At 43.5% G+C, this 18054-nt stretch overlaps 1 protein-coding gene across 1 annotated transcript in view; it reads left to right on the forward strand.

Moving 5' to 3' along the window:
- aspm (assembly factor for spindle microtubules) overlaps positions 1-15849 on the forward strand; it is a gene marked incomplete at both ends in the record, with an annotated part of 28905 nt that extends 13056 nt beyond the window's left edge. The window contains 12 exons of the mRNA XM_080727605.1: positions 123-327; positions 1124-1266; positions 2594-2722; positions 2981-3175; positions 3619-9555; positions 9708-9857; positions 9954-10145; positions 10887-11079; positions 11671-11825; positions 13361-13537; positions 14153-14322; positions 15747-15849. Coding sequence (XP_080583731.1) covers positions 123-327; positions 1124-1266; positions 2594-2722; positions 2981-3175; positions 3619-9555; positions 9708-9857; positions 9954-10145; positions 10887-11079; positions 11671-11825; positions 13361-13537; positions 14153-14322; positions 15747-15849 — 7749 coding nt within the window. The remainder of the gene's footprint in view (positions 1-122; positions 328-1123; positions 1267-2593; positions 2723-2980; positions 3176-3618; positions 9556-9707; positions 9858-9953; positions 10146-10886; positions 11080-11670; positions 11826-13360; positions 13538-14152; positions 14323-15746) is intronic.
- Between the last annotated feature and the right edge of the window lie 2205 nt (positions 15850-18054).

Consider the following 18054-nt stretch of genomic DNA (forward strand, 5'->3'; position numbering starts at 1 on the left):
AAGTGTTAGAACTACTGATTTAGAAGGCAAATCTTTTGTAGACTCGGCCTCAGGTCTTAATACTGGGCTAAAACAAAAGAAAACTACAAACTTATGTAACTTGTTTGTAACCATCTGTGCAGGCGGAGAACTTCACGGTGTCATTCTCAGATGGCCGTGTCCTGTGCCACTTGATCCACCACTACCACCCCAACCAGCTGCCAGCCGAGGCTGTCAGTCAATGCACCACTCAGACTGTGGAGTGCTCCCACCGGGGGCGAGTGGAACTCGACTCCTCAGGCAGTGACTCGGACAGCTCTTTTGACTCCAGGCAGATGGGCCAAGATGGTAAATGTTTATAGAGATGTTCTGTGTCTTCAGGTAGCACTTGTTGACAGTGAATCTTTAAGTGTAAAAGAAGTGGAAAAAAGTAGTTTTCCTTAAGTGCCATCAGCATCATTGTTGTTTTCCACAAAGGGAGAAGGGAAAGGGACAGCAAGAAAATAAAATCATACATTAAATATTTTATGTATGTCAAAGAACATAAAAAGATCTAATTTTCTATCCATTTCATGGGATGTTTTATCCTGGGTGCCAGCCTGCTACGCTACGTCCCATGGATTTGTTTTGTCACTGGTGACAAAACAGATCCACGGAACTAGCGTGGCAGGCTGGCACCCAGGCTAGGGATGTTCCCTGAACTATGAACTATGGTAATCCTATCTATCATATCACCTGTTTCCCTAGAGAGAGGTGACATGGCAGTAAAGTAAGCCTTTTTAGAGTTTGATGCTTACTGTCACTGACTTCTAGACAATAGTCCAATAGCTGGTGTGGAACAGGTAGTCTGTCAACTAATAACTGATCACGACTCACGAGACTGTGAGCTCATCTGAAATCAGTGTGGAAGGATTACAGTGCAATCAACAAGAGACTTGGCTTCCTTGCTAAGCAATACCTTTTATATAACTCCCTGACACTGGGAGGCAGCCAGTTACATTGGTGTGTGTCGATCCGTGTCTGAAATACATAACAATATAAGTGTGTCTTGAATTGTCTCTACTAATTGACTACTGTGGGGGGAAAAAATCATCCTTACCACCACACGTTTGTTTTGTTTTTCTTGTGTTATACACAGGTCCAGACGCTTCCTCTTTGGACTACAAAGAGCTGCTGGAGAATGAGAAAAACAATTTCAGATTGATAAATACTGCTGTCACTTTCCTGGGTGGAGTACCTGCCATGATAAACACAGCTGACATGTCCAACACCATCCCCAACGAGAAGGTTCGTGTGGATCAGATATCCAAGACCATTTCAAAGTCGATCACTATTTGCAACGTACACTACATTACAATACATGTGCCCAAAGTGTAATTGGGGCAGAATCAACAGCAGCAGGTTAGTTCAGTGCAGGACAGAGCGTGTGAGTGCAGTTGAACTGGGAGAACACAAGGCTGTTCCCCTGGTCTGCTTGCCATGCTCAAAGAAGAAGCTCAATAATATAACATACAGGATTGACTGTTGCCATTTGCACCACTGTTTCAGAAACCAGTTGGAGCACAATGGGCTTTTTGGACACAAACATTCATCTTATTAAGCCCCCTTTCCACTGACATGGCCCAACACCACACCGCCCACTTGTACCAGGTTTTCCACCACAAGGACCTGGGTAGAGTGGTGTGAAAGTGGTACTAAACGTGGTACTAATAAGTATCCAATCCAGAGTAGGTCTGAGCTAGGCCAAACTGGGGCAAACACTTCATAATGACTGATCACTCATTGACTTTGCATTTAGACCACCAGAATATAATTGTAATACATAGATTCTATTGTGTTATAATCACTGTTAGAGTATATTACTACTTTTTAACTTTATAATCAGTTAAAATCCATTATAGTGCATTATAATTAGGATGGTTGTAATACAAATGTATATTGTATTATAATCACAGTTAAAAGGGTCAATTTGTTTCTTACCGATAGGGGTACTTTTGTGTACTGGAAATTGTAGATATTCTTATGTGGTGCCGTGTAGTGTGGTGCTAAAGCTGCAGTTGAAAAGGGGCTTCAGTGTCCACTCCAACCATGACCCTTAAGCACCATGGACAGCAACGCTGTTGCAAAGTGCACCCAAGTTTTAAAACCTAATGAATTATCACGCTGTCCTTAGAACACCCATTGCCTTTTTAATAAGATAATAATAAATCCTGCAAGCTAAACACCCAGGTTGTCTCTCTGCATCCCTCTCTCCAGAAAGCAATACTTGGCAAACACCAATGTATTTCATGTGGGCATTACGCATATATATACATACATTGTAAGGACAGATTACACTGGTCAAGATTGATACACTGTTACAGTAATACTGTATGTTCTGAGATATTGAAATGCAGGGTGTTTGGCTCAAAAGTTAGGTAGAAGTTGTACAGTTGAAGAGTCCCTGGTGGTAACATGGTAATTAAACATACATTTAACTATGAATAAAGGGTATTTCTTTCAGGCCATCTATTCTTTGGACAGTGATGGGAAGAGTTTCATGAGCTTGTATTATTTTTAGTGTACTTGTTGCCAGACATTCTTTTTATGTGAATAATTGAGTGTTGTTTTCCAGGTTGTCATGTCGTACCTGTCGTTCCTGTGTGTACGTCTCTTGGATCTGCGCAACGAGACCAGAGCTGCTCGAGTCATCCAGGACGCCTGGCGAAAGTACAGGCTGAAGAAAGATCAAGAACTTTACCAGGTCAGTTTCAGGTGTTCAAAGAACAATAAGAAACACCCTCATTTTCCCCATAATGAAGAATACACCATGGAAAGAAACAATTAAACTGTTAATGGTTTATGGCGCTTACTCTTATCACGGTTAGGGTTGAATTTTGCTTATTTAGAACATAATCTAAACACTTTCAAGAAAGACATATGAAATAAAATACATCAGTAATGGACCGTTTGCTAAGCCCCACCTAATCCTGCCATCATCTTGTTCCTTGACCTCATACAGGAAAGAAACGTGGCTGCAGGAAAGATCCAAGTGTTGGTCAGAAGCTTTCTCCACAGGCAGAAAGCTAAAAGGCAGAATTCTGCCGCCATTGCCATCCAGGCCAGATGGAGGGGTTATGCAGCCCGCAATGCTCTGAGGCTGAAGGAGGAGGCTCGGCTCCTGGCTTTGAGATGCAACGCAGCCACGGTCGTCCAGGTAGGATTTTTATATATCTTTGAGCGGTGCTCCTGGAAGGAGCTGAGCTCCAACATCTGGCTTTGTCCAAAATTTGTTATACCCTCTCAGGGTCACATTGGCCAAGCTTCGCAGGGCACTTAAGGAATTTAACTCATAAATAGCACTGCTCACTTCACACTAGGTGTGGATTTTTGAAGTTAAAGAATCTTTTGAGATGTAGGAAACCACCAGGAGTAGCCAAAGATACATTTACCTCCCCCAACATATCTTTTTAAACTGCATATGAATAGAATATAGTACATTATTGTTCCAGCTTGTGTAATTTACCTTGTACAGTGACCATTTTACTCCAGTGTCATCGGGGAGAGTAACTTTGAGTACCAAGTAGCAAATTGTAGCAAATTGTAGCAAATTGTGAATAAGTTCAATAGCTCATACTAGCTTTTCTTTGTCCACTGCAGGCTCAGTGGAGGATGTTCACTGCTAGGAGGGCCTACCAGCACCTCAAATATAGTGCCATTGTTGTTCAAGCTCATTGGCGCATGAGGAGGGCATCCTCTGCCTATGCCAGAATGCTGTGGGCTGCAGCAGTTATTCAGAAATACACAAAAGCATGGAGCACAGCAAGAAGAGAGCGGGAGCAATATATCTCACTAAGAACTTCAGTTGTTCGGATCCAGAGGATCTACCGGAGACGGAAGGCCCAGAGATTAGAGAGGTTGAACCAAGCGGCCAAAGTGATACAAACCGCATTCTGTAAATGGCACAAGGAAAGGATGGCGCGAAAGACTGCTGCTGCCTTGAAGATTCAGTCTTGGTATCGAATGAACATGTGTCGCCGTCGTTATGCAAAGGTCAAGAGGAGTGCTCTTGTCATTCAGGCTCACTACAGAGGACACACGCAGAGGCGCTGCTTTCAAAGGTTGAGGCTTCAGCAACATTCTGCCATTGTCATTCAGACTGCTTTCAGAGGCCATGTTGTCAGAAAAAGGCTAGCTGTGATGCGACAAGCTGCTGTCATGATCCAACGCTGGTTCAGGGCCTCTGTGAAGAGAGATGTAGACAGGAAGAATTTTGTTAAGGCCAGATTTGCTGCTACCACCATTCAGGCAGCATATCGTGGCCATGTTGCACGCAGGCTACTGAAAGAGCAGCACCAGGCAGCGACTGTTATCCAGACAGCTTTTAGGATGTTTGCAGCTCAAAGGCACTACCTGTCCTTGAAGAAAGCAGCTATGTCCATCCAGAAACGGTATAGAGCAATGGCATTGGCTCAGAAGAGAAAGAAGGAGTATGAGGTTCTCAGGAATGCTGCACTCTCTATACAAGCTGTTTGGAGGGGGAGAGCAGACAGGAAGAAGTTGGAAAAACTGCACCAAAGTGCCACAGTCATACAAGCATATTACCGTCGGCACAGAGCACATACTCTGTACAAGTCAAGAAAAGCAGCAGCTATAGTGATACAGAGGCAGTTCAGAGCTTACATGGCTGGCAAGGTGATGAGGACAGACTACCTTCAGGTGAAGAGAGCTGCTGTCATTCTCCAAGCAGGGTTCCGAGGCATGAAAGTTAGAAGAGAGCTGAGGGGAAAATGGCAAGCTGCTACTATTATTCAGTCTGCAGTGAGAATGATGATATGTAGAAAACGATACCTTCTCCTCCAGAGTGCAGCTATTATCATTCAAAGCCGATACAGGGCTCTCCTGGAGGGAAGAGAACAACAACGAGAGTACAGACAGCTAAGACATGCCACCGTGAAGATACAAGCTGCCTACCGAGGTTTCAGAGTTCGAGAAGATCTAAAGAAGAAGAGAGACTCTGCCACTGTCATTCAAGCTCACTTCAGAATGCACAAAGTGCGCATGGCCTACCTTGCCACCAAGTATGCTGCGGTTGTTGTGCAGGAGCGCTACAGGGCCAAAAGGCTTAGAAATGAGCAGATGCAGAGGTACAGAACCATGAGGTCTGCTATTGTCGTCATCCAGGCTGCATACCGTGGTCACAGAGCAAGACTTGAGGTGGCGGAGATGCACAGAGCTGCCGTTGTCCTTCAAAGAAGGTTCCATGCTCTAAAGGAACGAAAACGCTTCTTGGCGATCAAGGGTGCTGCTGTTTTCTGTCAGCAAAAATACAGGGCAATTAACCTGGCAAGAAAAGAGAGGTTGAATTATCTGTTGATGCGCAGGGCAACAATATCCATCCAGGCAGCCTACAGAGGGATGGTTGTCAGGCAGCAGATCCATACGGAACGCATGGCAGCAATAACCATTCAGTCCCACATCAGAAAGTACCTGCAGAGGGCCCACTACAAGAAACTGCAGTGGGCTGCAAAAACAATGCAAGCACGTTTCAGGGCCAATAAGCTAATGAGAGAGGAGGTACATGCTCTAAATGCTAAGAAGAATGCAGCTGTTATCTTACAAGCTGCTTTCCGTGGTATGAAGTCCAGGCAGAGAATCAAACAAAAGCACCATGCAGCTACTGTTATCCAGAGAACCTACAGAACCCACTGTGAACACAGACGATATCTCACCTTGAAGTCCTCCGTCATCACTATTCAACAACGTTATCGAGCCACTGTGGCAGCAAAGCAGCAAATGCAACAATACCAGAGAATGAGAGATGCTGCTGTCTGTCTCCAAGCAGCATACAGAGGGCACAGGGCAAGACGGGAGGTTGCTCATCAGCATCAAGCAGCTACTGTCATCCAATCTGCATTCAGAAAGCACAAAGATCAAATCAAATTCATGGCCATGCGCCTGTCTGCCATCATCATCCAGAGATACTACAGGGCCTGTGTTCTTCAAAGACGAGAGCGGGAACGTTTCCTGAAAGCGAAACACTCTGTCATCATCCTTCAGGCTGCATTAAGAGGTCATTTAGTGCGACGTGAGCTCAGCAATATGCACAGAGCAGCAACTATCATTCAGGCCAACTTCAAGAGGCATAAGCAACAGTATGCCTTTAGGAGGCAATGCTGGGCAGCTAGTGCAATTCAGGAGTGGTTTAGAGCTCAGAAACTGAGAAGCATCGAAGTGAAAAATTATCAACGAGTCAGAATGGCTACCACTACTTTACAAGCAGCCTTCCGGGGAATGAAGTCCAGGCAGAGAATCAAACAAAAGCACCATGCAGCTACTGTTATCCAGAGAACCTACAGAACCCACTGTGAACGCAGACAATATCTCACCTTGAAGTCCTCAGTCATCACTATTCAGCAACGTTACAGAGCCACTGTGGCAGCAAAGCAGCAAATGCAACAATACCAGAGAATGAGAGATGCTGCTGTCTGTCTCCAAGCAGCATACAGAGGGCAAGGGGCAAGACGGGAGGTTGCTCGTCAGCATCAAGCAGCTACTGTCATCCAATCTGCATTCAGAAAGCACAGCGCGCAAATCAAGTTCATGGCCATGCGTCTGTCTGCCATCATCATCCAGAGATACTACAGGGCCTGTGTTCTTCAAAGACAAGAGAGGGAACGATTCCTGAAAATGAAACACTCCACAATCATCCTTCAGGCTGCATTAAGAGGTCATTTAGTGCGACGCAAGCTCAGCAATATGCACAGAGCAGCAACTGTCATTCAGAGAATGTTCCATACTCTTAAAGACCGCAAGCACTTTTTAGCGATCAAGGGTGCTGCTGTTTTCTGTCAGCGAAAATACAGGGCAAGTAACCTGGCAAAAAAAGAGAGGTTGAATTATCTGTTGATGCGCAGGGCAACAATATCCATCCAGGCAGCCTACAGAGGGATGGTTGTCAGGCAGCAGATGCATACGGAACGCATGGCAGCAATAACCATTCAGTCCCACATCAGAAAGTACCTGCAGAGGGCCCACTACAACAAACTGCAGTGGGCTGCAAACACAATGCAAGCACGTTTCAGGGCCAATAAGCTAATGAGAGAGGAGGTACATGCTCTAAATGCTAAGAAGAATGCAGCTGTTATCTTACAAGCTGCTTTCCGTGGTATGAAGTCCAGGCAGAGAATCAAACAAAAGCACCATGCAGCTACTGTTATCCAGAGAACCTACAGAACCCACTGTGAACATCGACGATATCTCACCTTCAAGTCCTCCGTCATCACTATTCAGCAACGTTACAGAGCCACTGTGGCAGCGAAGCAGCAAATGCAACAATACCAGAGAATGAGAGATGCTGCTGTCTGTCTCCAAGCAGCATACAGAGGGCACAGGGCAAGACGGGAGGTTGCTCGTCAGCATCAAGCAGCTACTGTCATCCAATCTGCATTCAGAAAGCACAGCGCGCAAATCAAATTCCAGGCCATGCGTCTGTCTGCCATTATCATCCAGAGATACTACAGGGCTTGTGTTCTTCAAAGACAAGTGAGGGAACGATTCCTGAAAATGAAACACTCCGTCATCATCCTTCAGGCTGCATTAAGAGGTCATTTTGCACGACGTGAGCTCAACAATATGCACAGAGCAGCAACAGTCATTCAGAGAAGGTACCATACTTTGAAGGACCGCAAACACTTCTTGGTGATCAAGGGTGCTGCTGTTTTCTGTCAGCAAAAATACAGAGCAGTTAACCTGGCAAAACAAGAGCGGTTGAATTATCTGTTGATGCGCAGGGCAACAATATCCATCCAGGCAGCCTACAGAGGGATGGTTGTCAGGCAGCAGATCCATACGGAACGCATGGCAGCAATAACCATTCAGTCCCACATCAGAAAGTACCTGCAGAGGGCCCACTACAACAAACTGCAGTGGGCTGCAAACACAATGCAAGCACGTTTCAGGGCCAATAAGCTAATGAGAGAGGAGGTACATGCTCTAAATGCTAAGAAGAATGCAGCTGTTGTCTTACAAGCGGCCTTCCGTGGTATGAAGTCCAGGCAGAGAATCAAACAAAAGCACCATGCAGCTACTGTTATCCAGAGAACCTACAGAACCCACTGTGAACATCAACGATATCTCACCTTCAAGTCCTCCGTCATCACTATTCAACAACGTTACAGAGCCACTGTGGCAGCAAAGCAGCAAATGCAACAATACCAGAGAATGAGAGATACTGCTGTCTGTCTCCAAGCAGCATACAGAGGGCACAGGGCAAGACGGGAGGTTGCTCGTCAGCATCGAGCAGCTACTGTCATCCAATCTGCATTCAGAAAACACAAAGACCAAATCAAATTCCAGGCCATGCGTCTGTCTGCCATTATCATCCAGAGATACTACATGGCCTGTGTTCTTCAAAGACAAGAGAGGGAACGATTCCTGAAAATGAAACACTCCGTCATCATCCTTCAGGCTGCATTAAGAGGTCATTTTGCACGACGTGAGCTCAACAATATGCACAGAGCAGCAACTGTCATTCAGAGAAGGTACCATACTTTGAAGGACCGAAAACACTTCTTGGCGATCAAGGGTGCTGCTGTTTTTTGTCAGCAAAAATACAGAGCAATTAAACTGGCAAAACAAGAGCGGTTGAATTATCTGTTGATGCGCAGGGCAACAATATCCATCCAGGCAGCCTACAGAGGGATGGTTGTCAGGCAGCAGATGCATACGGAACGCATGGCAGCAATAACCATTCAGTCCCACATCAGAAAGTACCTGCAGAGGGCCCACTACAAGAAACTGCAGTGGGCTGCAAACACAATGCAAGCACGTTTCAGGGCCAATAGGCTAATGAGAGAGGAGGTACATGCTCTAAATGCTAAGAAGAATGCAGCTGTTATCTTACAAGTTGCTTTCCGTGGTATGAAGTCCAGGCAGAGAATCAAACAAAAGCACCGTGCAGCTACTGTTATCCAGAGAACCTACAGAACCCACTGTGAACACAGACGATATCTCACCTTGAAGTCCTCCGTCATCACTATTCAACAACGTTATCGAGCCACTGTGGCAGCAAAGCAGCAAATGCAACAATACCAGAGAATGAGAGATGCTGCTGTCTGTCTCCAAGCAGCATACAGAGGGCACAGGGCAAGACGGGAGGTTGCTCGTCAGCATCAAGCAGCTACTGTCATCCAATCTGCATTCAGAAAGCACAAAGACCAAATCAAATTCATGGCCATGCGCCTGTCTGCCATCATCATCCAGAGATACTACAGGGCCTTTGTTCTTCAAAGACGAGAGCGGGAACGTTTCCTGAAAACGAAACACTCTGTCATCATCCTTCAGGCTGCATTAAGAGGCCATCAGGCTAGAAGAGAGATTGCTCGACAAAATCAGGCTGCCACTTTGATCCAGTCCTGCTGGCGATGTTCGGTCCAGAGACGTACTTTCAAGAGGCAGAGGGAGGCAACTGTGGTTCTACAACGGAAGGTCCGGGCAGTCTGGCTAGCAAGGACAGAGAGGGACAACTACAACCGCATGAAAAGTGCCGCCATTACGCTACAGTTCCACTGTCGAGGCTGGATTACAAGACGTCAGGTATCTGCAGTTTTAGCACAGCCACCCATATTACACTGAATTACTTTGTTCTTTTTCAAATTTGTGCTTTAAATTACTGGTTTGATGACTTTGACTTGTACTGTACATATTTGTATTTGTACTAATTCCTTGTAACTACTATGGTTTTCTAGGTACGAGAGGCAGATAAGGCAAAGAAGAGGCTACGTTTTGTTGCAGCGGCCTTCCATCACCTCAGTGCCATAAGGATCCAGAGATCCCTGAGAGCCCACTGGGCCCTGCAGTCTGCAAAAAAACAGATCAACTCTGTCATCGCCATACAGGTACATCTATAGTTAAATAAGAGTTCATCGGTTTCAGTAAGAGTTACTTTGCATCTTTGGTGATTCCAACTCTCTTAATTTTCCTTGTCCCGCCAGCGATGGGTGCGAGCAAGGCAGGAGAGGACTCGTTTCCTGGCGAAGAGGAGTAAAGTAGTGGTGGTTCAGAGAGCTATCAGGCGCTGGTTAGCCCGTCGCCACCATGCTGCCTCCGTCATCCAGCGTGCCGCCAAGACATTCCTTCTCCTCAAGCGTCAGAGGAGGCATCAGAGAGGCATTATCAAAGCTCAGGTACTACACTTACAACCTCTCCCCGCTCATTGCTCAAGCGCCAGGAGAATGAGCTGACTTAGCTCAGAAAGAGAATAATTTAGTTATATAATTGCTTCATTTGGGCATTTTCATTTGCCTGGACCTCCACGCCGGCAGTCCGGGCACCTAGGCTGCTGATGCAGCCTGACAGAGTGTCGCGTGTTAGACTCCCGATCCCAGCAAACCTTTCTGCGTGTCACTCCCCATTTCCTGTCAGACTGCTGTATCCGATCTCATAAATGCAGAAAAGGTCTAAAGAATATCTTTAAAAAATAATATTGCTTGTTCATTAACAGAATAAACCTTTAAATTCATGTAATTATTCACATACAGAGTGGCATTTGCTTTGAAACACACAGAAGTGCATTATGTGTAGTTGCACATATTCTGTAGCTTGTAATAGCGGTGTATTACAAGGGATAAAATCAGTGATAGATTTCACTGTAAATAAATCACAAGATGTCTCCCATTATTACCCTTGTTCAATGCACGCATGTTCTATGCTCTCAGAGGGTCAAGTGACAATACTATAATTACTTATTTGCTATTACTGATTAGTCATACTTTGCCAAGCACAATTCATGCCTTTTGATTTTTGAATTATGCTCACTTTGCTTCAGGGAGTAAATTACAGAAATAAAATATGCTGTGCAAACTGCAAAGTTGTTAAAACGTGTATCCCTTTCTCTTTATTCTATTTCTTCCTCTACATTTCTAAAGGCACTGTGGAGAGGGCACCACTCCCGCAAGCTTCATGACAATCCCAAAGTGGTGAAAGTGAGACACAATCTACAACGAGTGTCCACTGGTGCCCGAGAAGAAGACAAATTGTGCAACAAGACCTCCCTAGCTTTGGACTACCTCCTTAAATATAAAGATTTTGCTCACATTCTGGAAGCCCTACAAAATCTGGGTAAGAGATGGAGTCGTGTAAATGTTTGTCTCCAATGAACTTTAGACTTCTGACTCAATGTATGCAATGAACTTTAGACTTCTGTTCTAGCTGACTCAATTTCTGAATAGATTTCTGAATAAGTGCTTGATTATTCTGAAGATGCAAAAGGCACGCTATCGTGGGTGGAAACCTTGTATGTCCAAAACTGTTACTTTTCTGGAAATGGGGGGTGGGGTACCTGAGTTCCCATGTAATTATTATGTACTAGTCACAAGCTCTTGTTAAAGGAGAATTCTCTCAACCACTGCCATTTGACTGACTTTACTACAGACAAACTGGGTGACGTGACATCTGCACAGCACTGTGGGCCAGAGAAAATAAAAGAGCAAATTCATGAGATCTAGTTATAAAACTATTAAAATAAAAGAGGCACATCAGGGCAGTCAAAATGATGTAATCTCAATTAACTTCTGTTGCGCTGTCTAGATAATTTCTACCTCTGAAACTAATAGTGAAATAGCAGGACGCCATCCACAATAATCCTGGTTAAACCGTGTAGTTTTTTGTTTTTGTGCAATATTTATGCATGTTGTATGTGTTTCTGTACAGAGACGGCGACCAGACTGTCACCGGTGTGCTGTGAGCGACTGGTGGAGAGTGGAGCCACAGTGAACATCTTCATCCTCATCCGCTCCTGCAACAGGAGTATACCATGCATGGAAATCATTGCTCATTCCATCCAGATCCTCCTCAACCTCACCAAGGTACCTGGAACAAGGGGCTGACTTTATTACATACATGCGTTGAATTACAAATTGCTTGGTATACAAGTGCTGGAAACATTAGCGTGCTACCTGCATGGATTAAAGTTCTCAGTCACCATGACTGATTTCATTTGGATTCCATAGAAGCCAGCATGTCTTCTATGGAATATACTTTTTTTTTTCTTTTTGCCTAACAACTTTTATTTTATTTTTCTTTAATCCATGTACAGTATTTTCTGGACTATAAGGCGCACCTGACTATAAGGCGCACTGTCAATGAATGGTCTATTTTCAAAATGTTTTCATATATAAGGCGCACCTGACTATAAGGCGCACATAATAGACGCTACCGTTGCGTTATGCATCAAACAGATGGAGCTGTGCTAAAGGGAATGTCAATGTCAATGAATGATCCATATATAAGGCGCACTGGACTATAAGGCGCACTGTAGTTTTTTGAGAAAATTAAAGGCTTTTAAGTGCGCCTTATAGTCCGGAGAATACGGTACCTGTTTTCTGGAAAACTACTGCTTTCCCACTGAACCACCACCTGTACACTAATTTATAGTGTCATGGCTTGTAACGTTGGCTTGCATAAAAGTCAGACACATGCACTTAGAAATCATTCACATTTTGCAAAAAATACCTTGCTCCAGGTGACCTTTATTTTAGTCTGTTCACTCCACTGTTCCGTTTTTTGCTGAATGTGACAGTAAGGGGAGTTTTGTGCATCAGCACATTCTGTCCTATGTTCCCCTTCTCAAAATGGCAAGCTCAACAGAAACGAGACATCCCAATGTTCAATGACTAGATGGACAAAGAAGAAACAAATCCAGAGCAGGAAACCCTTCCTCTCTAGTCTGTTACACTTCCTTCAGACATTCAGTTTCACTTTAATGAAGCCCATGTGAAGTTTCACTTCTGCTAGGACGGACATTCTGGCACTTTTGCTATTCTCTACATTCAGTGAGCAGTTGTGCTTTTCTTTTTAACCAGTTTCCAATAACTTTAACAGTGTCGCTGTCAGGTGAAACCTTGTATGTCCAAAGCCACAGGACCCAATGTAGTTATTATTTAGCCACAAACTCTGGTTAATACTTTGAGATTTGTTTTGGGGCTTTTATGCCTTAAATGATAGGACAGTAGACTGACAGGACATGGGGGGAGAGACGGGGAGTGACATGCGGCAAAGGTCGTCCGGATCGGGAATCGAACCGGCGCCACCGCCAGGCATCCATGCCTATGTGGTATGTGCCCGGACCAGTAGGCCAGCGGGCGCTCCCACAGACAGACTTAACCACTTTTGGGCAGAATATGGCAATTCTATAAGCTATTATAGAATATCAACTATTTTATCTACTTTTTTTACTGCCATATGCTGAAGTATAAAAAGGGTATATATATCTCTGCAAAAATGGGAATCTACCAGATAGCGACTGGTGTTGACTCAAAACAAAACATGACTGAATTGGAATGACGGGGAAAGCATATAATCATCCAATGTACTGATTTTCAATGTTCACCTTCTTCCTCAGTACCACAAGACCACTGAGGCAGTGTACGCAGTGGAGAACTCTGTAGAGACCCTGCTGGACCTGTTGCAGAGGTACCGGGAGAAGGCTGGTGATAAGGTGGCGGACAAGGGAGGCAGTATCTTTACCAAGACCTGCTTCCTCCTGGCTCTGCTACTTCAGGACCAGCAACGGGTTCAGGTCTGTAGCAGCCATCCATTCATCTAGTCCATGTACAGCAGTGGTTCCCAACCCTTTTTCATGTCAACCACACTCACATTAATGATATTGGGCCATGGACCCCCATCTGAAAATATTGTGTGTCAGGGATCACTACAAGATTAGTGTTGCATAAAATGTTTAAAATATAAAAGAATTCAAGATGAGAAAAAAGCCTGTTCTACAAGCTCACAACTCAACCGCTATTTTCAAATAGCCGGTGTGTGTATTGTGCTAAAGTAGTTAAACTGATATATACTATACTGTCCTACTATATAAATTAATTTGGGATATCGAAAATAGCCGATCTCCAAGCTCACACAATGCGTCACATCATGAGCTTGTAGATCGTCTATTTTCATTACATTTTTTTATAATACTTCATTAATCGTAATCGAAGCAAAAGTTTTAAGTGATGTTAATATTGATTTCAAGTCACATTGTCCAGCCGTAGGCCACGCCACTGGGTCATTAGAGTATAGGGGTTTAGTGGTTACAATTGTAATCTTCAACTTGATTGAAACACGTTATATGTATGTAATCATGTTTGAAACATTTGTTTTGAGTGATTTATTTTGATTATTTTTTAACTTCTAGGCGGTTAAGAAGCTCCCCAAGACTCTGGATAGGATCTCCAGCATCTACCGTCTCACAACACGCAAATATAAAATGGATGCAGAAAGAACACTCACCAGACAAAAAATGAATGCATCCATCAATGGGAGTTTCCTGCAAGCGACGCCTCGTAAATCCCGGCCCGTGCCAAAGTAAGTGTACGGCGGTTGGGGTTGGGATCCGGATCCAACAATAAGGATCTGGAATCGGTTTACGGAAACCAGTTTTATCATACTGTCAGCTGGTATGTGGACTTCACGTCTGCTATGCAATTACAATACTGGTGGTTCTTAAACCAAATTTCAAGTACCATCATAATTCTGTATCAGAGTTACAGACCTGATGAGGCTAGATAAAGACCCAATGAAATTACGATTTTGGGTATTTTATTTTGAAGTTTCAGTTTGAAAAGGAAGCCTGTGTGTTTCTGAACCAATCCGAGGGGACCAGCCCTTCAGGCGATGGGATTTAAAATCTGAGTAATGGGAGTAATGGGAGCCAGCAATGGGAAACAAACAGGTGAATGTAATCAAAGGTTCATTTATATGCAAGCGGACCTGTCTGTCATCACTTTTTGAATTTCTGTTCACAGGAAGTAATTAACAATTTTGCTGCCATTTTAAACATAGCTGCAGTAAGCAGCTGCCAAATTGTCCTTACCTTTTAACGTGGGCACGCGCACGCATCGTGCACAATCTGTGCGCGACTCATCTAGTAGACGTGTAGACTCTGTGACAGCTTTCGAATAAAAAACCCCCCATTGAAATAGACATATCCGTTGCCACGCCGTATCCCTGCTTATCTGCCAGTGTTTACATGAAAAAACATTGAAAAAAGCCAGCTGTGAGCTATGGTAACACGTGGACACGTTCGCGCACATAGCAGACGTTATGTGCGCGGATTATATGCCAGGCGGGTAGAGGAATCAAACAGCTACAAAATAAAATAAAAAACGTGTGAAAAAATAACATTCTATGGCCATGCAGTCAGCTCACTTGTTTACAATGAAAAGCTATGCAAACAGAGCTGCGACTGGACGTCAGACCGGATATGGAAACCTAGATCCGGTCCAAACGGGAAATACGACCGGATACAGTTGGGGGGCGGGCCTAAAGTCTCCGAAACGGCTATATACAGCGATCATACTTTTAATCGTTTCATAATGATTAAAGCTAATTCAATTTCCGGAAACGACGGGCATCGCAGAGAGGTACAGCGGGAAATCTCCGGTTTCGACGAGGATCGCAGAGTATGAGTTAAGAATGGCCTATTTACGGACCTTTGATATAAATATACACAAAAATTGATTATTTTCTATTTTTTTGGCATCTAGTGTTAGGTATGGCCATATTATCACTACAGATATGCTCTAAAAGTGTTAAAAACATGTTTTTGATTTCACCCTGTCTTTAAAGGGAACCGTAAAGGAATCGGACCGTTAAGGAACCGGAATCGTTAAAATCCTAACGGACCCCTACATCGTGGCTGTGTGCTATTGACTGCGTTCGTGTCTGCGTGTTGAACAGAAGGAATATTTTCAATGTTGAATTGATTAATCCTTTTTTCTATTTTTCAGATTTGGACCAGACTGGGTTCTCGGAAAAAATAAGCTCAAGGATATCGTAGATCCCCTTCGAGCAATCGAGATGGTGGCAGAAACCTTTTCTATTGTTCTTTAAATATGTAAATACGTTTTTTTTTACCTGTTTTAAAATGATTGACCTGTTTTAAAATGATTGAATTGCATAATGTTGGTTTTATATGCATGCAAGTCTCCTGCAGGATGCACGTCTGAATCTCCAGACATAAGCAGAAGCTGATAATTGTACTGCTGGGAAATGGACTGTATATTATATCAATATTGTCATATGAAACCAGATATCTTCTGGGATTATGGATATTGTAATATCAGCATATGGCATCTTATTCATTGTCTTTTACTGCTTCTAAAGGTCAATAAAGTTGAAGTCAAGTTTGTTTTACTTGACTGTTCTATTATTTGCTTTTCCTTTATTTATTGTACAGGTTTTGCTGACTAAAGACATTACAACGACTGCAAGCATGTGTCATTATTGGTTTCACTCCGCTAGAACAACCGATTTATTAGGTTAAAGAGGTGGTGCCATAGTTTTGTACTTTTATATGTGTCCATGGAGTTAACATTACTTTAATAGACCCCCATGTGTGGTTATGTGCAAATTTGCCTTCCCTGTGTATGTTTAGTTACTTCCTAAACACCGAGTTAATGACATCATATAATCATCCCCTCCCCTTTTACCATACACCCAACACCGGTTGTGGCTAACTTCAGCTAGGTCACCACCCACCTGACAACCAGGCAATACTGGTGGGTGTGGCCACATGAAAACCTATTTTGAACACTTTCTGTACACTTCTTTTTGAATAAAATATTCCTAGTAGCCTATAATCATAATAGCTGATCATGTTTTTGGTTACTTCAAATGTTGCAGTAATAATCAAAATAACTATATGCTTTAAGTATATTGCGTTTCATTACAGAAATGAAGAAATCCTCAGTCTGTGATGAATACAATATCTTTATCTTGTGCATAGAGTAACCAAGTCATGATGTCACTCGCTCATCGGTTCATGGAAGTAATAACATTGGGTCATCTTAAAATCGTCTCATAAGCATTTTACTTCTATTCCACCACTGGCTGCTGTTAGCACTGCAGTTGCACCGCAATTTGCACCTACAGGTAAGCGCTCAGGAAAACTGTGTATTATAGCAGGGGTCTTCAACAGGGGGTCCAGGACCCCTAGGTGGTCCTCAGAGTTACTACATGGGGGTCCTCCAAATCTTCCAATCCTTTTTATATTAACAACTTGAACTCTAGTGTCCATATTCTGAGAATTGGCCAAAAATAGCAGATCTACAAGCTCACAACGAGGCATTGTGAGCTTGTAGATCGGCTATTTTCGGCAAAGGTGTAGAGGGGAAAAAAGAGTGACAGTCAGAGTGAAAGGTCAAGTTTATTAGGTAGTGACGGCTCAAGTGAAAGGTCAAGTTTATTAGGTAGTGACGGCTCAAGTGGTTAAATATCTTAACACAAATGGACATGATCGTGCTGTCAAACTAAACTATATGGAATCTTTGAAAAGGTTGTGGGGTCCCTGCTTCATCCCTCTCTCTCAGCTAAGAGGTCCTTGGCTTGAAAACGTTGAAGACCCCTGGTCTATAGAGATGGTACTTGTTCCCGGTTGAAGGTTCCAGTCCTCACCTATTTAGTAGAGTAAAAAATGTCAGTAACGTGACCACGAGAGCAAAGGTCAGTTTCTCAATGGATTTGTCATCTAGGAGCGTTATTAAACAAATTTGGCCGGGGTGTCTTTTTTTAAATGGCCGGGAAAATGTTTGACAGCTAGGGTAATTTTCAGTCTCATTCACTTACTATACTATAGGCCTACTGTAAAGGAAAAAATGACTCCCAAAAAAACTGCTTTAAGTGGGATGTGAGGGGTCAATCTAGGGGTTTTTAATTATTCTGAATCCATTGCAAGCATTTGTTTTGCATGAAAAACATTCCTTGGGCTAAAAACGGACCCCAAAAGACTGAAAATTGATGACTCATCACTAAACCATAGTTTTGTTGGCCGTTTTAAAAAAGACACCCCGGACAAATTTGTTTAATAACCCTCCTAGATGACAAATCCATTGAGAAACGGACCTTTGCGCTCGTGGTCACGGAACTGACATTTTTTACCTAACTAATTCCCCTATTAGTAACATGCCCAGAATAGGGATGCTATAGGGTTCATAGCAATTAGAAGCCAGTCCATGTCCACATGCATCGTTTCCTGTTAGCTCATAATAACCCTATTATTGTCACATGAGCAATGACACCAGTTTTAACCGGCTGATC

Source organism: Nannobrachium achirus, assembly GCF_963921795.1.
Source record: "Nannobrachium achirus genome assembly, chromosome: 1".
NCBI classification, from domain to species: Eukaryota; Metazoa; Chordata; class Actinopteri; order Myctophiformes; family Myctophidae; genus Nannobrachium; species Nannobrachium achirus.